The 24000-nt window shown below is 46.0% G+C and overlaps 1 protein-coding gene across 2 annotated transcripts in view; it reads left to right on the forward strand.

Annotated features, from left to right (window-relative positions):
* Positions 1-24000, forward strand: part of LOC126175546 (breast cancer anti-estrogen resistance protein 1) — a 519279-nt gene that overhangs the window by 470577 nt on the left and 24702 nt on the right. For both annotated transcript variants that reach the window (XM_049922390.1, XM_049922391.1), the window contains exons 4-5: positions 13381-13540; positions 16451-16785. In XM_049922390.1, coding sequence (XP_049778347.1) covers positions 13381-13540; positions 16451-16785 — 495 coding nt within the window. The remainder of the gene's footprint in view (positions 1-13380; positions 13541-16450; positions 16786-24000) is intronic.

The raw sequence follows: 24000 nt of genomic DNA on the forward strand, positions 1-24000 counted from the left end.
GGTGACGAAAGGCTGCAGGATCGAGAAACCAGCATAATCGTCGTCGGACTACCATCATTTTAAGCTGTTTGCAAAGCACGTTGGTGAGGCTAATCAGTCGGTACCTGCCTGGTTTGAAGACTGGGACCGTGATACTATGTTGCTAAATACAGTTGAAGACCTCGAGTAGATGGCGTCTTTGAGTAGCACACAGAGGTTGGATCATCTGATTAGGACTCGACTCGGGGCCAGAATGCAACTAGAATTCAGAGCAGGTTCCGTGGCGACCTGTGAATTTAGTCAGCGCAGGTAGCAGAGGAGTGTTTAATCGAGCATAACCAATTGCAGCAGTCGCCAGACATTCTTCACGAGCCGTCCTCGTTTAGAAAGAACAGTTGACTGACAGATATCGCAGCTGCTGTTCCGTGCCAATCACATCGCCTTTCTTCCGAAACTGTACACTCCGATTGAAAACAGAAGTGCGACGCCATCTGCGCGGCTGCGGATATAATATGTAGTGCTATCCCTTTCATTAGATGTGCTCACTGTTGCTGGTGTACGAGTTGTCGTCCATCGTCATCTGCAAGGAAGTTTCGTTTCAGCGCACACTCCGCTACAGAGTGAAAAATCCGTAGGATACTATTGTTTTTTTTTTTTGTTCGTTTTGTGAAGTGCAGAATTTTATATTTCTGAACGTTTAAAGCAACTTGCCAACCATTGCACCATTCTGAAATCTTACAAAGCACTGACTAAATAGGTGTGCACATCTTTTCAGCCGGTACTTCACTGTAGATAACTGCACCATCTACGAAAACTGAGGTGTTAATCTTATCCGCAAGATCACTAATTTACAACACGAATATGAAGAACCCCAACATTCTTCCCTGGGTTACGCTTGAAGCTACTTTAAAATACACCTCTCGACGATTCTAAAATAACAATTAGTACCCTTTCTACCAAGAAATCCTCGGTCCATTCATAAATTTCGCTTAATATCTCATACAATTCTACTCTCGTTTATAAGAGATTGTGTTGTAATTTTGCTTTTCGGAAGTCAAGAAACAACGGATCTACCGGGCTGCTTTGCTCCATGGATTTCAAGATTTTATGTGAGAAAAGCGCGAGGTGGGTTTTGCATGACCCATGTTTTCGGAATATCCATGCTTGTTAGCATGGAGTAGTTCATTCTGTACGAGAGAGTTCATCACTACACGAAATTGTGTTTCTCTTGCAGCCACATGACACGGTACAAGAACAGTGGTCGTAAAAAGATCCCAACCTAAAGGGATCGGAGACGAGCGCTACGCGTTGTCAGTGACAACCGGTTTCAAACCCGTCCGTAACCGCTGCTGTCAGTCAATGTAGATCCCTCTCAGACAATTTCCGAGCTGACATTCCGAAGGGAACTGCATGCAATGTCACATTTGGAATCCGAGTACCTAGCAACTGGCCACTGCTCGCAGCGGTACGTGGAATTGTGCGTTTACTATGTGTCAAACACCACAGAAATCAGACAGGAGCTGATTAGATGCGTGTAGTGTTGTCCGATGAATCGCGATTTTTTTTCTCTTTATCGAGTGCAACGATGGCCCAATGGGGTGTTCAACCCGAAGTCTATAGAGCGTATAGTTCCCGAAGGACGCTGTTCTGTGATGCTTAGAGTCCTTATTTCTTGCCTTGATTTGGGCCCACTCATTAACCAGCGTGTTAGTTGATTCTTTCGTCGGTTCTTGGCACGACAACGTTATAATAAACGAAAAGCATTCCACTGCTTATATTCTATAATAATTTATTGCGTTAACTGGTTTTCGGCTTACAAGACCATCATCAGACTGTAACTGATCATTTATCGCCACTTCTGTGGTCATCATTAGACTTTAACTGACTATTTTCGCCACTTATTTGGTGACAGTAATCAGTTACAGTCTCATGATGGTCATGTAAAGTGAAAGCCGGTTAACATAATAAATTAGTCCTGTAGAACATTTATTACGAACCAGCATATTTATTTCAGGCCTTCGGAATGACAAGAGAATTATTTATTTATTGCTTTACAATGGCTCCGCCATCCTGTGATTCTGCAGTGGGTCATTATATTCTGTACATACTTCATATACTCAATGTGATATTGAATATATAACACTGAGCATCTACTGCTAAATTCTAAAGCTTTCTCAAGTGAGAAATGTAGAAATCAAAGAAAGCAATAGGAGTGAAGCAAAATGAAAGAAAAAATCCACCACCGCCACAGGAACCTCTGTTCCTATTCTGTTAGAGTGGTAATTAGAAATCATGGAATTATTCAAGGCTGTTGACAAAGCAGTTATCTACACATGTTTTTATACCTATACTGAACACAAAACTATTGTCACGTGATCTTGTGGCTCTGCAGCGCTCCAGCCTTCATGTTACAAATCGGGTTCTTCTTCTTCAGCATCGTCTTCTTTTATCATCATCATTATCATCTGTAATGCCCACGTTGTGCTTGGTGGTCGAGCTGTTATGTTGCACCTTGTCTTTAAACGTCAAGGCATTGGATAGTTTTGTTTTTTCCCTTATTGTGGACCCTTTTCTCTGTGTGTTCTTCCTAGAGAAAAAATTTACTTTCTTTTGAGTCACGAAATTAGGGAATTGATGTCTATCAAATTATAATTGCACATAAAAAATTAAAAAAACAAAAAATGTATGAAAATGAATAAAATAAAAACGATTCAGTGCAATGTGAGACACGAGAAGATTGACAGGCGGGGTGGAGACGTGGCCAGGCCTCGGCATTCCACCCCTGCCTGTTTATTCTCCACCCAGCCTGCAGCTGACTGTCCATTCTTTCCCGTAAGGTAACATAAAGAAACTGAAAGGAACAGAGCCCTGGTTTTATAATTAACGTGTTATTACGTTAAAAAAAGGCAATGTGTGTGTATCCGGCTGATACCCGAGCTCCCATGGTCTAATCTCAACAGTTGCACAATTTTTTCCTTGTTAGAAGTTTTAGCTCAGTGAACACAGTCCCTGGAAGTGAACTGAGGAACTGCTTGAATGAGAAGTTTTCATCTGTCTACGCACTGAATATGCACATGACTCTTTTTATTTATTCCAATGTATGTCCGTTGCCTTGCAGCTGTATTTTTGTCGTACTTTGATGTTTATCTCATATATATTGGCGATCTGAAGACAATAATACCTCTTCTCTTGGGCGGTTTTCATGAATACGAGCTTCGAAACCAAGAGACACAGGATCGAATCTCGATCGGACCACGGATTTTTCAGTCTTTATTCTAACCTAGCTTCACCTCTCAACGATGTGAGCAGTCGCCAGAAACGACACGCGGTTCGGATTCCACGTTAAACTGTAGGCTCTCTTTCCCGATTGAATAACACGTAACTTGCTGAGGTTGTGTCCAGTTCAAAAACTTGCACCAGACCAATGAGCCACACGAATTTACTATTATTGTCGCATCATCATCATTATCATCATCATCAATAATGTCCGATGAGCTTTCCTCTTCAGTGTTTTTCTCGAGATGGTTCTGTTGCTGCTGCTCTTCTGGTACGCATACGCTCCAACGCTCTTGGACGTTGACCCATTTGGTTACAAGGTGTACTGTCCCAAACTTCGGCATCGATACCCCTATGCTCCCAACTACAAAACTCATACTGCAGTACTCTTCATATTGTATTGGCAGCAGAGTTAAGTAACTTCAACCCTTTGGTATCTTCTCCACTTCTGTCCACGCTCAGATCAACCAATCTGTTCTCCGTTTCGCCGCGGGGGCAGCCGCGCTGTCTGGGGCGCCTTGCCACAGTTCGCGCGGCTCACGCCCCGTCGGAGGTTCGAGTCCTCCCTCGGGCATGAGTGTGTGTGTTGTCCTTAGCGTAAGTTATATTAAGTGGTGTGTAAGCCTAGGGACCAATGGCCTCAGCGGTTTGGTCCCATAGTGACGTACCACAAATTAACTTAAATTAAATTCTCCGTTGCTGTTGTAATTGTTGTTGTTTTTGTTGTTATTGTTGTCGTCGTCTGCAGTCTGAAGACTGGTTTGATGCAGCTCTCCATGCTACTCTATCCCGTGTGAGCCTCTTCATCTCCAAATAGCTGCAGCTCCCCCCGTCGGAGGTTCGAGTCCTCCTTCGGGCATGGGTGTGTATGTTGTTCATAGTGTAAATTAGTTTAAGTTAGATTAAGTAGTGTGTAGGCTTAGGGACCAATGACCTCAGCAGTTTGTTCCCATAACACCTTACCACAAATAGGTATATCAACCGAATAGCTACTGCAACTTACATCCTTCTGAATCTGCTTACCGTAATGGTCTCTTGGTCTCCCTCTACGACTTTTACCCTCCACGCTTCCCTCTAATACTAAGTTGGTGATCCCTTGATGCCTCAGAATGTGTCTCACAACCGATCCTTTCATTGAGTCACATTGTGCGACAAATTTCTTTTCTCCCTAGTTCCATTCAGTACCTCCTCATTAGTTACGTGAACTACACAAGTAACGTTCAGCATTCTTCTGTAGCACCACATTTCAGAAGCTTTTATCCTCTTGTTCTCTCAACTGTTTGTCGTCCATGTTTCACTTCCATACATGGATACACTCCATACAAACAGTTTCATAAAAGACTGCCTAACACTTAAATGTATACTCGATGTTAAAAAAATTTCTCTTATTCACAAACGCTTTTCTTACCATTGCCAGTCTACATTTTATATCCTCTCTACTTCGGCCATCATCAGTTATTTTGCTGCCCAAATTGCAAAATTCATCTACTACTTTAAATGTCTCATTTCTAATCTACTTTGCTTTTATTGATGTTCACTTTATATCTTCCTTTCAGGAAGATGCTGCTCTTCCAAATTCTTTGCCATCTCTGTGAAAATTACAGTGTCATGTGCAAAACTCTAAGTTTTTATTTCTTCTCCCTGGACTTAAATTCCTTCTCCAAATTTTTCTTTGCTTTCCTTTACTGCTTGGTCAATGGGCAGATTGAATAATAGCGGGGATAGGCTACAAAGTACAAACCTCTCCCTTTCTGTTTTGTATAAATTACAATGAAGCACTTACTACCAAACAGAAAGGGAGAAACTGCCAATGACTGATGGTTATTAAATCCTACAGCAATTGCAGTTGACAGTGAATGCAGGTCCATTTCAACCACTGGAAAGGCACTGTCGCTTGCATCCTCTGCTAGCGCTGTGGTTACATGTGGGGCATATTTGTCACGGAGTTCCCACACAAGGGCGTGGCCCTAGAGGCGGGAGCTGCTACACGGCGCCGCGCTCTTGCGCGTCTCCGTTATTTCTTCGGGACGCTCAAAAAATGTTTGTGTTGGGCGAGAGTGACGTTTTGTTTACAAATAGCGGCCGGTGAGTGACGGGAAGAGGGCGCGGGCAGCCCCGCGATAGCTGCGGGCGGGGGTGTTCTGGGCCGCGCAACCCCTCGATCGATAGGCAGGCTGCGTTGCCTGGCAACGCGGCTTCTGGGCGGGGAGGCCTCCCCCGGCGTTGCCACGCACTCCCCCGTACGCGCTCTATCTGGGGCACGCGGGTACGCCTCTGCGGAATACGAAATCACGAAAAAAATACGCGAATCGCGAACGCGCTACGCACACTCCTGCGGCTGGAGTACACCGCATGGCTTCATCAGCAGAAAAGCGCGCGCTGCTACTGGTCGTTACTCGAGAGACTGTTAGCGTCGCACCTTCCATTCAGGACCGCACGGGCGTCTACTGAATGAAATAACGCAGTACCGCTTTCGTAATGAGGTATGGATTATGGCTGAGGTTTTTTCGAGAAACAAGCGTAACGGCTGTCAATAGAGTGCGAACTAACTTCGAATCTTCCACGAGAAAGTGTGCACCGATTTAGAAAGCATCGCTCGTGCGAAACTCACCCTTTTCTCACACGGTATCTTGCGAATCATGGATAAAGGGTAACATTCGGATGCCACAAACCTAGATTTCCGGAAAGCCTTTGATACCGTGGCCCACTGCAGGCTGTTAACCCTTTGACTACCATTGGGACGTGCAGGGTGACAATTATTGAACGAAATGAAATAAAATCGTCATAACTCCTGAACGGTTTGCGTTAGAACATTCAAACTGCACGGCTGACCGCGGGGCAGATGGGAATTAGTATGGGCATGCATGGTTTAGTTTAGCGACGAAGCCCATTTTCATTTGGATAGGTTCGTCAATAAGTAAAACCGCCCCCCGGAGTGGCCGTGCGGCTCTAGGCACTACAGTCTGGAACCGAGCGACCGCGACGGTCGCAGGGTCGAATCCTGTCTCGGGCATGGATGTGTGTGATGTCCTTAGGTTAGTTAGGTTTAATTAGTTCTAAGTTCTAGGCAACTGATGACCTCAGAAGTTAAGTCGCATAGTGCTCAGAGCCATTCACTCAATAAGTAAAACTGTCGCATTTGCGAGACTGAGAACCCACGTTTTCCGATCAAGAAGTCTCTTCACCCTCAACAGGTGACTGTGTGGTGTGCAGTGTCGTCACGGAATAATCGGTGCAATATTCCTTGATGACGCGTTGACCACCGAACAGTACGTGAAAGTTTCGGAAGATGGTTTCATCCCCGTTATCCAAAGTGATCCTGATTTCGATAAGATTCATGCAGGACGGAGCTCGACCCCATCGAAGCAGGAGGGTGATGTCCTGGAGAAACACTTTGGGGACCGCGTTCTGGCTCTGTGGTACCCAGAAGCCACTGCCGTGGGTCTCGATTGGCATCCATATTCTCCAGAAGTGAACAAAAAAAAAGTTCAAATGTGTGTGAAATCTTATGGGACGTAACTGCTAAGGTCATCAGTCCCTAAGCTTGATGATGATGATGTTTGGTTTGTGGGGCGCTCAACAGCTTGGTTATCAGCGCCCGTACAATTACCCAATCTTTGCTCACTCCAATTGCGCCACTTTCCTGGATGATGATGAAATGATGAGGACAACACAAACACCCAGTCATCTCGAGGCAGGTGAAAATCCCTGACCCCGCCGGGAATCGAACCCGGGACCCCGTGCTCGGGAAGCGAGAACGCTACCGCGAGACCACGAGCGGCGGACTAGTCCCTAAGCTTACACACTACTTAACCTAAATTATCCTAAGGACGAACACACACACCCATGCCCGGGGGAGGACTCAAACCTCCGCCGGGATCAGCCTCACAGTCCATGACTGCAGCGCCTTAGACCGCCAGTACCTCGTCTCCTACTTTCCAAACTTCACAGAAACTCTTCTGCGAACCTTGCAGAACTGGCACTTCTGGAAGAAAGGATATTGCGGAGACATGGCTTAGCCATAGCCTGGGGGATGTTTCCAGAATGAGATTTTCAGTCCGCAGCGGGTAGCTCAGTTGGTAGAGCACTTGCCCGCGAATGGCAAAGGTCCGGAGTTCGAGTCTCGGTCCGGCACACAGTTTTAAACTGCCAGGAAGTTTAATATCAGCACACGCTCCGCTGCAGAGTGAAAATCTCATTCTGGAAGAGAAACAGTGTTCGTACGGAGGCATAAGGACAGCCGTGTCTCCCTCGCTCCGTTTCAAGTCGAACAGCAAAGGAAATAAATAGTAGTGGTACAGGGCACAAGGTACCCGCCGCCATGGACCGTATGATGGTTTGCGGACTAACTTTGTGGATGTACAGGTATGTCAGGACCATTATTGGTCATAGCTTGTAGGTGTTATACAACGTGTCCCATTTATATGGACCACGCTAAGAAACGCATCTTCCACAAGCAAAGTAAAAAATGCACCAAACAAATAACCAAACATTAACCGCTACGATTTTCTTTCTTGTAGCGTAATTCATTACGAAGATATGAAAAGCAGTACGCCTTTTAAATGACAACCTATATTTCTTATTCGCTAAACCACTTCCTCTCCTGAACATCTGTTCAAAAAGATATATCGAAGTCTACTATGCACGTAAACATGACGCTGCTAAGAACGTAACACAAAATTGACTTTGGCTGTTTTGTACTAGCAGACACAACGGGTACCTGGAGCAACATAATTCGTCCACTTGCTGAAGCGTACAGGGGAAAAAAAAAAAAAAACCCGAGGAAAATGCACATCTGTCATTTACCCTGACCGCTCCAAATGAGTAACATTTCTGCTTTCTCCTCATTGGTGTACATTGTGCTCAAACAAACCTTCTACTGAGGACTGCTGACTGACTGAGCGGCGTACAATCTTCTCGTGTTTCCATTTCTGCACTATCAACTTCTGCAAGTTACACCAACGTCATTGTGGCGGATTCATTCTAAAGAAACCCTAGGTCGTGGCTAAGCAATTTCTCTGCGATATCTTCCCTTGCAAGAATACTAGTCCAGGAGGGTATCTATCTTTCCCTAACGATAGCTGAAATTGGAGCGTTAAACTATATCGTGTGGAAACTAAGAGCCACATAGTGTGGTGGCAACAAGCGAACACGCTGCGGTCACCTGCTTGGTATATTCTGTACCAGAACATTGTGCGCCCACTTGACTTAACAGCTGCCTTGCAAAGACGATTGATGTGCGACTGAACCACACAATGAGACTGACATCAGGAGCCATTGAGTCCAGTCCGCTCCACTTGTTTACCAGCACACTGCAATATATCCCTGCCACACCACAGAAAGCAAAAGGCTATGGTTCGAGAATATGGAAAAATACCGTCCAACGAGCAGCTAACTGTTCGTATTATTATTCTGGAACGATAGACTTTTTCCTCCAAAACATGAAAAAAATCATGTACTATCTAAAGAACTCTTTGAGACTGCCAACACTCTGGAAAGTAAATAAAATGTGTTGGGGACAACCAGAGCGCACACGATGCAGCATCCCACCTGAAAACAGCATACTTGACCTCTGCGAAGCGACCTATCTCGTCCACTATGGGCTAATACCATAATAGTGCGTCCAATCCACGGATTATGTGCTAATTCAGCGGTAAAGCTGGGTATACAAAATTTGCGGTAAGTTCCTATGGGACCAAACTGCTGAGGTCATCGGTCCCTAGGCTTACACACCACTTAATCTAACTTAAACTAACTTACGCTAAGGGCAACTCACACACCCATGCCCGAGGGAGGACTCAAACGTCGGACGGGGAGAGCCGCGCGAACCGTGGCAAGACCCCCTAGACCACGCGGCTACCCCACACGGCTGGGTATACATCTGTCGGCTGTATGTGACTGTGGAACTGACAACTAGAATGTCGGATGTCGCTTTTGAGGTTCACATCTGGAGGCATTCAATCGAGAAAGATGATTTCATTCACGATAAAGTTGTCGACTGGCTGAAGAATGTGGACTGGAACAGTATTTTGAAAGTCAGTGATGTTTTTAATTATATTTTAATTTTAACTGAACAATGATCTGATTGTTTTGGGCCATCTATTGCGTATGCTTCGTATACCACTTGGTAACTAAATTACCGCCATCTGTGTTTCCGTCTCGTAGGAACCGACACCTTTGCACCATTGCAACTCGCTACCGTTATCTATGTTCGTATTTACATCTATGTGCATAGTCTGCAAACCACTGCGAAGTGAGTAGGAAAGGATACTTATTGATTACACATTAGGGTTCAAAAAATGGTTCAAATGGCTCTGAGCACTATGGGACTTAACTTCTGAGGTCATCAATCCCCTAGAACTTAACTACTTAAACCTAACTAACTTAAAGACACCACACACATCCATGCCCGAGGCAGGATTCGAACCTGCGACCGTAGCGGTCGCGCAGTTCCAGACTGTAGCGCCTAGAACCGCGTGGCCACCCCGGCCGGCTATTAGGGTTCCTTCCTGTCCCCTCACGTATGGATCGCTGGAAGAAAAAACTGCTTAAATACCTAATCTTTTCTCCGAGGACCGTACAGAAGCGACATCTACAGGGCTGTTGTATATTGCTGGACTCCTCACGTAATACTGGTTATAAAAACTCAGTGTGTGGGCCTTGGCACGATAGTTAGTGACTGTACGTCGCCGGGGGCAAACTTCCCACTTAGCGTCGCTCGCTCTCTCTCTCTCACACACACACACACACACACACACACACACACACACACACAGGCACCCGCCTCTACTGCTGATATCTCACCATTTTTTTATATCATTGTACTCGTGCCATTCAAGACACACAGCTCGGAGTCACAATGATCGCGTCAATAACGCTATTCTTTTTTCGTTGTTTTTGTGCCAATCAATGCAAATTCGTAACAAACTAAATAAGGGAAACTAATACTCGTCACAATTTACTTAAAATGTATCCGCAAACAACACAGGCACTGCAGTATCGTATTATGTTTACAATTTTGCTGTTTTCGTTCGCTCAACATAACGAGAGGGCCTCCATCTGGCACCGAATACAAGAGGTAAGCGTTTCCGCGTAATGAACTGGTAGGTCGTGTAGAACTGCCGCTCAATACAGTCCACTCTGAATCTCCACATTATTTCTTTTTACACAGGGTTTTTCAAAGTCTTGACATCAGACGTCTAGGGGTGACAGATGACATCACGGGGTACAACTTTTGTTGCAGGCATAATGTTCACCGACGCTTCTCTGCGACGTAGGCGTCTTTGTATAGAATTCGTCGGCCATCGGACGAGGAGATATCACAGAATTGGCAGGACCTACTAATCAGGATAATACGTGCCCCAGGAAATTGACGGAGTGATTTTCATCAAAGAAACCTTAAGATTTGGCATGTCTAAAAGGAGAAAGATATTTTAGAAGCGAATCATGTGCTGGACCTGGCACCTTTCACGCGGAGCATATGACTTGATTATAGGCAACACACACTGCATACGCACGGCACCGACACCGCAGTACGAGCTGCCACGTCTCCTGGGTATAATTAACAACAAAACGACGCATAGCGTCGCCAGGGAGGTTCAGCGAACATTTTGTCAATATCGAAAGTTGTTCCCCGCCACGTGATCTATCACCCCTAGACATTTGATGCAAAGACTGAAACGCACTGTATATCTGCATCCCCTTCACATTTTAATGCTCTCAAATCGGTTCCTGTATCGAACGACATGAAGTTGTACAACATGAGAGAGACTCACCAAAATTTAACGAGTTTTGTGCAGTTTCATGGGAACAGGTGTATGGTCCATTTTTCTCTGCTGAGAACACTGTTACAGGAAGCACACATCTCGATATGCTTGAGAACTTTCTTTTCCCGCAATTGGAGCCTGATTCGAACGACTTTTTTTAGCAACAGGATGGGGGACGTCAGGAAGTGCGGGCATTTTTTAAATCAAAGGATTACTTAACAATGGATCAGTCACACTGGACCAAATGATTCAGCCTTGCATTACTGGCCTCCAAGGTCACCGGACCTGGCTGTATGGGATTATTTCTTGTGCGGGTTTATAAAAGATTCTCTGTTTATGTGGCTCAGTTACCAACAACAAATAATGAACTGAAACATCACATAACAGCTGTGGAAGCTGTAACTAAACACATGCTCGCTGCAGCGTGCGAGCAATTTGAATACCAAATTGACATATGCCGTGTATCTCAAAGGGGCCATACTGAGCACCTATGGAAAGGTATGGAAAAAACTTTGTTTCCTGTTCATCAAAAAACAAAGTGCATTGTATATGTTTATTACACTGAAGCGCCAAAGAAACTGGTATAGACATGCGTATTCAAATACAGAGATATGTAAACAGGCAGAATACGGCGCAGTTGTTAGATCGGTTCCTGCTGCTGCAATGGCGGATTATCAAGGTTTAAGTAAATTTGAACGTGGTGTTATAGTTGGCGCACAAGTGATGGGACACAGTATCTCCGGGGTAGCGATTTTCCCGTACGACCATTCCACGTGTGCACCGTGAATATCAGGAATCCGGTAAAACTCCAAATATCGAACGTCGCTGAGGCCGGAAAAAGGTCCTGCAAGCAGGGACCAACGACAACTGAAGAGAGTCGTCCAAAGTGACAGAAGCGCAACGCTTCCGCATATTGCTGCAGATTTTAGTGCTGGGCCATCAACAAGTGTCAGCTTGGGAACCATTCAACGAAACATCATCGATATGGGCTTTCGGTTCAAATGGTTCAGATGTTCAGATGTGTGTGAAATCTTATGGGACTTAACTGCTAAGGTCATCAGTCCCTAAGCTTACACACTACTTAACCTAAACCATCATAAGGACACACACACACACACACACACACACACACACACACACACACACACACACACACACACACACATGCCCGAGGGAGGACTCGAACCTCCGCTGGGATCAGCCGCACAGTCTATGACTGCAGCGCCATAGACCGCTCGGCTAATCCCGCGCGGCTCGAATGGTTCAAATGGGTCTGAGCACTATGGGACTTAACAGCTGAGGTCGTCAGTCCCCTAGACATAGAACTACTTCAACTTAACTACCCTAAGGACATCACACACAGCCATGCCCGAGGCAGGATTCGAACCTGCGACCGTAGCAGCAGCGCCGTTCCGGACTGAAGCGCCTAGAACCGCTCGGCCACAACGGCTGGTTCGAATCCTGCCTCGGGCATGGATGTGTGTGATGTCCTTAGGTTAGTTAGGTTTAAGTAGTTGTAAGTTCTAGGGGAGTGATGACCACTGATGTTAGGTCCCATAGTGCTCAGAGCATTTGAACCATTTGAAACACTTCCGCTGGCCACCAAACTCCCCAGACATGAACATTATTGGACATACCTGGGTTGCCTTGCAACTTGCTGTTCGTAAGATATATCCACCCCCTTTTACGGATTTATGGACAGCCTTGCAGGATTGATGGTGTCAGTTCCCTCCAGCACTACTTCAGACATGAGTCGAGTTCACGCCACGTCGTGTTGCGGAGCTTCTGCGTGCTCCCGGGAGCCCTAGACGATGTTAGACAGGTGTACCGGTTTTTTTGGCTTTTCAGTGTAATTTCAGAAATATAAACGTGCCAAATCGGAGGATTCTTTTTGATACACCCTGTATATAGGACGTGGGATGTAAAGTAATAGTTTAATTTTTTTTGTTTCTTCTGAAATAAGTTTAAAATATGGAATGTGCCCTCTTTTCAACGTAAACTATAGAAAATGCCCTCCTTTTTGCATTGCATTGCCGGCCGGTGTGGCCGTGCGGTTCTAAGCGCTTCAGTTTGGAACCGCGTGACCGCTACGGTCGCAGGTTCGAATCCTGCCTCGGGCTTGGATGTGTGTGATGTCCTTAGGTTAGTTATGTTTAAGTAGTTCTAAGTTCTAGGGGACTTAAGGCCCCCTGAAGTTAAGTCCCATAGTGCTCAGAGCCATTTGAACCATTTTTTTTTTTTTGCATTGTATTATATGGTAACCCTGGGTGCGCTCATGTTCAGTTCCTACGCGTGACGCGCATTGCCGCCAGTCGCCGTGCTCGGCTCTCAGCTAACTGCCCGGTCCGTCGTGTTGCAGGTGCTGACCCCGCAGAAGGTGGGCGACGTGTACCTGTACGACCTGCCGCCGCAGCGCGGGCCCGCCGCAGCCAGCGCCGCCGCGGCCGCACAGGAGAAGTACGACGTGCCGCCCGGCTCCTCGCACGTCGTACTGCCGCCGGAGCCCGTCACCTCGCAAGGTAAGCACCGGCTGCTCGCCAGCCGTGCATCGAGTCTCATGCCTAGAAAAAGCGAGATTTCAGAAGGAGGTCACAAAATCTTTACAACGTATACAACCTAATCAAAAGTATGGGGACACCCCTACGTAATGCGAAGTTGCCCTCTAGATGTCACGAAAGACGGACACGCCAGTATAAAAGGAAGCGGGGACAACTGTGTTATCAATAGAGAATCAGTAACAGTCGAATTGGTCAGTCAGGGGAGCTCAGCGACATCGAAAGTGGACTAGTGTGATTGGATATCACCTATGTCACAAACCCGTCAGGGGCATTTCATCCCTTCTCAAGCCGGCTAAGTCGACTGTTGTTGACGTGACTGTGAAATCGCAACGCGAAGGAACTGCCACAACTACACCAAGATATTCCGCACGATTTTGGCACATATATTGTGTTCGAACATTTTGAATTACCTCGAAGAAAACGGTCTATTGACACAAAGTCAACACGGATTTGGAAAACATCGTTCTTGTGAAACACAGCTGGCTCTTTATTCGCGCGAAGTGCTGAATACTATTCACAAGGGATTTCAAACTGATTATTTCTAGAAATCCAGAAGGCGCCGGCCGCTGTGGCAGAGCGGTTCTAGGCACTTCAGTCTGGAACCGCGCTGCTGCTACCGTCGCAGGTTCGAATCCTGCCGGGGGCATGGATGTGTGATGTCCTTACGTTCGTTAGGTTTACGTAGTTCTAAGTCTAGGGGACTGATGACCTCAGATGTTAAGTCCAATAGTGCTTAGAGCCATTTCAACCCTTTTTCCAGAAGGCGTTTGACACTGTACCACACAAGCGGCTTGTAGTGAAATTGCGCGCTTATGGAATATCGTCTCCGTTATGTGACTGGATTCGTGATTTCCTGTTGCAGAGGTCACAGTTCGTAGTAACTGATGGAAAGTCATCGAGTAAACCAGAAGTGATTTCTGGCGTTCCTCAAGTTCCGCTGTAAATTTAACCATTAGCTGTTTAGATGAAACACGCATAGAGGGGAATCCCCACAAAATAAATAAAAAAGGAGTTGGGGGGGGGGATGACATTTCGGATTACGCACCTCTGCAGTTCGTGTAATGTTTCTCAGCACTGTCATAAGGAATTAGCCCCGTCCTTATAAAGTTTACACCTCTGGATAGAACAAAACTTCATGACAGAATCCGACGGGAACTCCATTCTCAACGGCTGCCAAGCCAAGACTGAGCGCCTCAGCGCGGCGTGCGCATGTTTACACACAGCGCGTGAAGCACTCTTCATAACAGTGTGACGAACTGCCGCACAAACAGAGTTCTGTACTTATAAAAAAATAGGAGAACTTACTTTTGGTATTACCCTCGTAGTTTTAAGTCTAGGGGACTGATGACCTCAGATGTTAAGTCCCATAGTGCTTAGAGCGATTTGAACCAACACCATTGGAGCGAAAGTACAAAAGTTCGGGAATTTTTTGAACATACCTCGTACACTATCTGCAGAGCTCCATATCGGTTAGTATGCTGTTTGAGGGGGGAAGGGTTTGACTGAAATGTTGTCCGGTGAGCTAGTGCTACAACCTACACGAGACGGCTACACTTATAAGACGCTTGACGTGCGAGGTGGCTAAGTGGTGTCAGTTCGTTAGGCCGGTGTTACACTATCAAATTTATTTGTCAAAGATTTGATCAAAGATGTGATCAAATATATGTCAAATATTCTGTCAAATATATTTGACAAAGATCTTTGACGTAGCGCTAGAAGGGGTATTACACTGTCATCATATTTTTCGTCAAAGTTCAAGATGGTTGACAACAACAACTTGTTATTAACCGCAGCAGCTGCATGTACCACATCTGCACTGTGTGCACATGTGGAAGAGAAGCGTGGGGAAAAAAAAGGAAACATACCTGGGTGAAGCCGTGGGTTTTACGACGACACGATAAAAGCATTCAACAAAACTTGTTACGTGAGCTTATAGTGGAGGGCGTCAAGTCTTACATCAATTACTTAAGAATGGATGAGCATACATTTCTGTATGTGCTCAGTGAAGTGTATCCTCATATCACAAAACACAATACTCACTTAAGAACTGCTATATCTGCAGAAGACAGGATCACGGTAAAACTCCGATTCCTTGCTACAGGAGAGGGTTAGGTTACGTCAGGTCAGGTCAGGTCAGATCTCCAATCTTCTTAATCTATTTTTGTATTCAGCGTGCCTCACGTTGTAAAGCGCCTCATCAGCTTCATAAATCTCTATTAATTTTGTAGTTGTCGGCAAACACCAATTGTATTTACCGGCAGTGTTTATAAAAACACTACAGACGACAGAATGCTGCAGCGATGCTAGCGCTCCATGTGGTAACATGTCACATTGCAGTGAACAGAAGACAAGCGACTTCTTTGATCAAATCTACAGCGAGACCCTAGATTTGATCAAATATTGGACGACATTTGACAAAGTTCCCTATTACACCATCAAATATCTTTGAGAATGATATTGGACAAACATATTTGACAAAGAAATTTGATAGTGTAGTACCGGCCTTAAACACGCGCACAAGAGTGTGAGCCCCACGAGTCCATTGTCGTGGACGTCATTAGACGTGCTGCTATATCTTTAGTCGTCGAGAGCGAATTGTACTGGGAAGTGGGGCGGGGCCCAGAGCAGAGCAGGGGTTAGAGCGGTGCGGCGGTTGCTGACGAGCGGGCCGTGTTGCAGACGACGCGTCGGACGACGGCGAGAGTTACGACGTGCCGCGCGGCTACTACGACGTTCCGAGGCCGGCGCGGCCGCTGCCCAGCAGGCCGCAGACGCCGACGGCGCCGCCGACGCTGACGCCGAGCCCGACGCCGCCGCCGTCGCGGACGGGGTCGCCCGGTCTGACGCGGAGCGCGCCTTGTCGCTTTGCAGGCGGGGAGTCGTACGACGTGCCGCGCGGCTGCTACGACACGCCGCGCTACCCGCGGCCCACGGCCGTCGTGCCGCCCGCCCCCGCCGCCGCCCCCGGCCCGCAGCCCTGCCCGGACAGCTACGACGTGCCGCGGCCGCTGGGCGCGCCGCTCACGCCCTCCTCGTCGGCGTCGTCGCTGACGGCCGACTCGTCGCTGCCCGGCTCCAACCGCTCCAGCCTGCTCGCCGCCGAGTACGACGTGCCGCGCCCCCAGCGGCCCGCCTTCGCCACGCCGCCACCGCCCCCGCCGCAGACGCCCCCGCAGCCCGACAAGCAGCAGCAACACCAGCAACAGGTGAGTACCACTACTTCGTCTGTAGCAGTCCGCCTGCACGACATACAGCCCCATTCCTGCCTAAGTGTGGTCTGTCTGTAGCGTTGCGAGAAGTTTAACGTCCTATCGATCGCGATGTCACGAGAGACTAAAGCCGTCGGCACACGGACCGTGCTGTCGAACGTTAACGTTGCGCGTGCTAAGTTCAACGTGCTGCTGAACGCCCAGGAACGATCCGACTTGTGCATACGGTGCGTGGGCCCCAACGTGGTATCCGCGATCGCAACGCACTCCAGCGGCAGTTGAGGGATGTTTCTAGCTCGTAAATCATCTAGATCTACATCTACATCCATACTCCGCAAGTCACCTGACGGTGTGTGGCGGAGGGTACCTTGACTACCTCTATCGGTTCTCCCTTCTATTCTAGTCTCGTACTGTTCGTGGAAAGAAAGATTGTCGGTATGCCTCTGTGTGGGCTCTGATCTCTCTGATTTTATCCTCATGGTCTCTTCGCAAGACTGTTTACTCAACGGGCGCGCGTAAAATTCCCACGCTAGTTCTATTAAAACGCACATTTCGTCCACGAAAAGGAAAGTACCATGTCCAATCAATAAGGACACAGGCTTATAAAAGTTCCGTTACAAACAGTGCGTTACAAATTTGGAATACTTCTCCGCATAAGATAAACATTTTTTCATCATTCCCACGTTTTAGTAAAACCCCAAGGTCAGTCTTACTTGATCACTGTTCCTACTCAGTAGCAGAATCTCAATGTAGACAAGTGTAACGTGCTGCGAATACATAGAAAGAAAGATACCTTATCATTTAGCTACAATATAGTAGGTCAGCAACTGGAAGCAGTTAATTCCATAAATTTTCTGGGAGTACGCATTAGGAGTGATTTAAAATGAAATGATCATATAAAGTTGATCGTCGGTAAAGCAGATGCCAGACTGAGATTCACTGGAAGAATCCTAAGGAAATGCAATCCGAAAACAAAGGAAGTAGGTTACAGTACGCTTGTTCGCCCACTGCTTGAATACTGCTCAGCAGTGTGGGATCCGTACCAGATAGGGTTGATTGAAGAGATGAGAAGATCCAACGGAGAGCAGCGCACTTCGTTACAGGATCATTTAGTAATCGCGAAAGCGTTACGGAGATGATAGATAAACTCCAGTGGAAGACTCTGTAGGAGAGACGCTCAGTAGCTCGGTACGGGCTTTTGTTGAAGTTTCGAGAACATACCTTCACCGAGGAGTCACGCAGTATATTGCTCCCTCCTACGTATATCTCGCGAAGAGACCATGAGGATAAAATCAGAGAGATTAGAGCCCACACAGAGGCATACCGACAATCTTACTTTCCACGAACAATACGAGACTGGAATAGAAGGGAGAACCAATAGAGGTACTCAAGGTACCCTCCGCCACACACCGTCAGGTGGCTTGCGGAGTATGGATGTAGATGTAGATGTAGATGTAGATCTTTGCAACATGTGCATTACGTAGCGTAAAAGAAAAAGGAGCAAAATATCTTCATACAAGTAGCGCAAGCTGTCCTGTAGATTAAGCCAATCGAACAAAGTCACCCCTCAAAAAAAGGTGAACTTATATTTACATAACACCAAATATTATAGTATATATTTATATGAAATATTAATGCATGAGAACCTAATAAAAACGCGAATGTTAGGAAAGAAATCTGGAAGTGTGAAGACGCGATCCACCACCCCAACGGAGGACAGTGACGCTACTCATTACGCTACACGAACTTCACACCCCGTACATCCATCATATTATGTTACCCCGTGCTGAAAACCTTAATCGTAGATATGTTACTAATTCAAATTTAATTATAACAAATTGTACCAAGAACAATACGTTTTGGGTGGATCATCAGTGTGTCGCTGCCTTCAAATAGCCTACTCTCATAATACGCAAGTTACAATAATTCTTTTGCCACGAATATGATGTTTCTCATTATTTTATTGGAACGAATCACACAGTTATCAACGGGTTTTCCAGTGATTCTCAATTTGCTGGTGCTCACAAACGGCATATATACATATAGGCTTGAAATGAATGCCAATATGGCGCCTCACAACTCTGTACTGAAGGGAGACGGCGTGCATGTGACGTAGGTGGCGTTGTGCCATCTCACTAGTCAACGCTGAGACGCACGCTCAGAATATCTGACATGCCAGATATTGCTCTGCACGTTCGGAAAGATTCCCGAGCGTGCTATTCCACGCTATGACGTCAGAAACCCGGCACGCTCAACGCTCAACGTTCGATTCACGGTCCGTGTGCCGACGGCTTAAGCATGATCTCAGATACAGGAAGGATGTTGAAGGAGAGTCCAACGTATCCCTTTCAAAGAAACCATTCTATCTTTCTCTTAGATTAACGATTACTAGTAATTAGTGTACCGTGCTTACACTCAGTTTACAAAAGTTATGCGGTACCGGTACGCACGTATACAGATGGCTGTAGTATCGCATTGTATTGTATTGTATTGTATGGAGCTGGGGACGTAGAAATGACGGAGAGGCTACGCCCCGCCGTAGCCCTCAGTGACTCATAACCCCACAACAGGCTACAGCAGTCCACTCACCCCACCGCCGCCCCACACAAAACCCAGGGTTATTGTGCGGTTCGGCCCCCAGTGGATCCCCCGGGAACGTCTCACACCAGACGAGTGTAACCCCAAATGTTTGCGTGGTAGAGTCATTATGGTGTACGCGTACGTGGAGACAATGTTTGCGCAGCAATCGCCGACATAGTGTAACTGAGGCGGAATAAGGGGAACCAGCTCGCATTCGCCGAGGCAGATGGAAAACAGTCTTAAAAACCATCCACACACTGACCGGCACACCGGACTTCGACTCTAATACACCGGGCGGCTTCCTGCCGGGGACCAGCGTGCCTTCCCGCCCGGAAAGCAGTACTTTAGACGGCACGGCTAACCGGGCGGGCTTCGTATCGCATACACAAGGTATTCACTGAAGCGCCACAGAAACTGTTCTAGGCATGCGTATTCAAATACAGAGGCAAATAAACAGGCAGAATACGGCGCTGCGGTCAGCAACGCCTATATAAAAAACAAGTGTCTGGCGCAGTCGTTAGATCGATTACTGCTGCTACAATGGCAGGTTATCAAGATTTAAGTGAGTTTGAACGTGCTGTTGTATTCGGCGCACGAGCGACGGGACACAGCATCCCCGAGGCAGCGATGAAGTGGGGATTTTCCCGTTCGACCATTTTACGAGTGAACCGTGACTATAAGGAATCCGGTAAAACATCGAATCAATCACTTCGCTGCGGCCGGAAAAGGATCCTGCATGAACGGGACCAATGAAGACTGAAAAGAATCGTTCAACGTGACAGAAGTGCAATCCTTCCGCAAATTGCTGCAGATTTCAATACTGGGCCATCAACAAGTGTCATCATGCGAACCATTCAACGAAATATCATCAGCCGGCCGCTGTGGACGAGCGGTTCTAGGCGCTTCCGTCCGGAACCGCGCTGCTGCTACGGTCGCAAGTTCGAATCCTGCCTCGGACATGGATGTGTGTGATGTGCTTACGGTAATCAGGTTTAAGTAGTTCTGAGTCTAGGGGACTGATGACCTCAGATGTTAAGTCCCATAGTGCTTAGAGCCATTTGAACCATTTTTGAAATATCATCGACATGAGCTTTCGGAGCCGAAGGCCCGGACGTGTACCCTTGATGACTGCTTTACGCCTCGCATGGGCCCGTCAGCACCGACATTGGACTGTTGATGACTGGAAACACTTTGCCTGGTCGGACGAGTCTCGTTTCAAATTGTATCGAGAAGATGGACGTGTACGGGTATGGAGACAACCTCGTGAATCCAAGGACCCTGCATATCAGCAGGGGACTGTTCAAGCTGGTGGAGGCTCTATAATGGTGTGGGGCGTCTGCAGTTGGAGTGATATGGGACCCCTGATACGTCTAGATACAACTCTCGCAGGTGACACGTTCGCAAGCATCCTGCCTGATCACCTGCATGCATCATGCCCATTGCGCATTCCCACGGACTTGGTCAATTCCAGCAGGACAATGCGATACCTCACACGCACAGAATTGCTAAAGAGTGGCTCCAGAAACACTCTTCTGAATTTAAACACTTGCGCTGGCCATCGAACTCCCCAGACATGAACATTATTGAGCATATCTGGGATGCCTTGCAAAGTGCTGTTCAGAAGAGATCTTCACCCCTCGTCCTCTTACGAATTTATGGATAGCCCTGCAGGATTCATGATGTCAGTTCCCTCCAGCACTACAGATATTAGTCGAGTCCATGCCACGTCGTGTTGTGGCGTTTCTGCGTGCTTGTGGGTGCCCTACACTATATTAGGCAGCTGTAACAGATTCTTTGGCTCTTCAGTGTAAAAGGCAGTGCGTTGGCGGAGCAGTCATTTGTACTTAGGTCATTCATGTGAAAATGTTTCCGATGTGATTATTGCTGCATGACGGGAATTAACAGACTTTCACCTCGGAATGTTACTTGCAGCTAGACGCATGGGACATTCCAATTCGGTAACTGTTAGGGTAGTCAATATTCCCAGATCCAAAGGTTTAAGAGCGTGCCGAGAATATCAGATTTCAGGCATTACCTCTCATCACGGAAAACACCGAGTGCAACAGCGGTGCCCATTTATCACAATTTTGGCTCTCATTGATTCTAATCATCGAAATGGCATCACTTTACTTTTAGTTGTGGAACTTGTCGAATCAAATGTCGGAGCAGCAGTATGTACTGCTGCTTGTACTTCATTCTCAGCCATGCCCACTATGACCTTCTCGTCAGCAAACAGTGAAGTTACAAAATTTACGAAGTTAGTAGTAGAGGCACCGTCTACTCTTTCTTTTAATCCAATTTTATGTCCGAGTCAGTACAAACATTAAAACGTGTTATTGAAAATACACCCTTGCCTGCCTATTTAGTATTCGCATAAATTGAATCACATTTTAAAGGATGAATCCTTATCCTATTATTGATTGAGGGGACTGAAATTTCCATATTTCCTACTGCTTCCCATAATAAGTTTTGTTTCACCCTGACAAATGCTCACTTGTAGTCTATGAACACACAGACATACGAAGTAACAGCGTAAATTGAACTCTCATCTTTTTTCGATGATTTATAATAGACTTTTTTTCTTTTAGGGACATTAAAACCACGTTAGGTAACTATAAAGCATTCTTTTTCTGGACGCCTGCCTTCTCCCGTCTGTCCAGCGGCTGTTGTGCTTCTGGTAATCGTGGAAGCCTTTAAAACTGCTGATAGGTGATCGGTACCTTCAGCGGTTACAGATGTTTTCCTGATTCAGTCCAATGCTCTTTATCTACTTCTTTACTTCCTTGAAACGCTTATCAGAGACTTTAGGTCTGATGTACGTCGGACTTTAGTCGTTCTTTCCTTATTGACTCCATCAGCCGTTACCTATGCCGATCTCTTTCCTATTCCTCGCAGTCTGTACAGTCCGTCGATTATCTTAGGACCCAACAGTAAACTCCCCACCTCCAATTCTTTAAGGCCAGGTTTTCATTCAAATGAGCCAAAAATAGGCATTTTTTCAGACGGTGAAAAGCCATACAACGGATCTATTTCGTGTTTATGATTGATCATACTTTGAACTTTATGTTTGATTTTCAATAACAAAAATGGCGCCCTTAACTATGGTTTGATCAAGGGCATGCGAGTTTAAAGTACGCAGACTACGTGCAGTGTAGCCCCTCAGGAGTTACCCGAAATCAAAAATAGATAACATCAGTCAATGGTACATTAAATTTATTGGAGCTGATACATTACCACAATGAAATCACCTTAAAGTTAACGATATAGTGCTGACTCGAACTTTCAGTTCGATTTGTGGAGGTTTCGTTCACTTTAGAAAAAATAGTTAATATTAACAACTTTCATACAATATGAGTAAACGCTCCCAACAAAAGTGTTTACCTTTCGAGGGGTCAAAGGTAGGAGTTGACTTGTTGATCCGTTTTTAATTTTTGCTGCACGCAGTTTTGACAAATCTTTTCACGAGAAAACCCTGTTTAAAGTTTAGGAGAAACTTTTATATGTATTATTAGTTCAATTTACATAAAGCTACATGGTGTTATATATGTTTGATGTCACTGAACACAGATCTGAAGTTAGGTTTTGAAAATTCAAAATGGCTAATCCAATGTGGTGGACCAAAAATTGTTTTGACCAAAACTTGACCAAAAGAAGTGTTTTTGTTACTTACGTTTAGTCTGCAATTCCAGGACCGTATAACAACCTTTTCGTTAATTGTTCCTGGAGAGCAATTCCCTCGTTCTTCTTGGCGAGAAAAGACGATCTGCGTTCGGCAGCCTGCACACGTTGTTCGTCGGCTTTTTCGGCGAATATGTTTGCATGCATACTGCAATATAAATCAATTTGTGAACGTGCGTCACGGCACAAGTTTCTATCTGAGCCGTGCGTCTCCAGCTGAGAGCGTACAACAGCAGCCGTCACACTGCTTCGAACAATGGGCTGTTGAAACTAGAAACACACGGATTAAAAAAAAATCTCTTCTTCCTAACATTCTAGACAAATATACCTTAAAAAAAGCAATTAAAAATCGAATTTTCGACCATTTTGAATGAGAACCTGGTCTTAACACGTCCATGACGACGAGTACCGCCGGATGGCTCACGCTAAAACATCTCATCGAAAGGCGTCTACCACCGGTGGTTCACTCTTGACTTTTATCAGTTGTGCTACCAGCAAAACAATAAGGTGTGATGTATTACGTATCAGCCAGGTGTAACGAACAGCTCTGAATACCTGAACAAATAAAAGATCATATAATTTGTGATCAATTTAGTGTAAAATTATTTTCTGTTATCTCTCGTTTGAAAAATAATTGGTCAATTTATTAAAATAGTAGCCTAGGGCGTTTGAATACTGAATCCACCCTACGGCGTGAAAATGGAAAGCAGCGCCACTAGATGAAAGAAAGCATGAAAACGCGCGTCGCCCTGTAGCGAGAAACACAATTCGCAGCGCTGGCGTGAACGTGTTAATCGAACTGCCCTGTGTAAAACAGCTTCAGACGTCATTACTTCTCAAACGAGTTAATTGTTAATTATTTTACATTAAGCATCTAAAACCTTATGCTGAAGACGCAGAACCCTAATTAGGATGATTTTATTAGTTTATTGAACCATAGACTAATGAAAAAGT

Source organism: Schistocerca cancellata, chromosome 3 (assembly GCF_023864275.1).
Source record: "Schistocerca cancellata isolate TAMUIC-IGC-003103 chromosome 3, iqSchCanc2.1, whole genome shotgun sequence".
Taxonomy (NCBI): domain Eukaryota; kingdom Metazoa; phylum Arthropoda; class Insecta; order Orthoptera; family Acrididae; genus Schistocerca; species Schistocerca cancellata.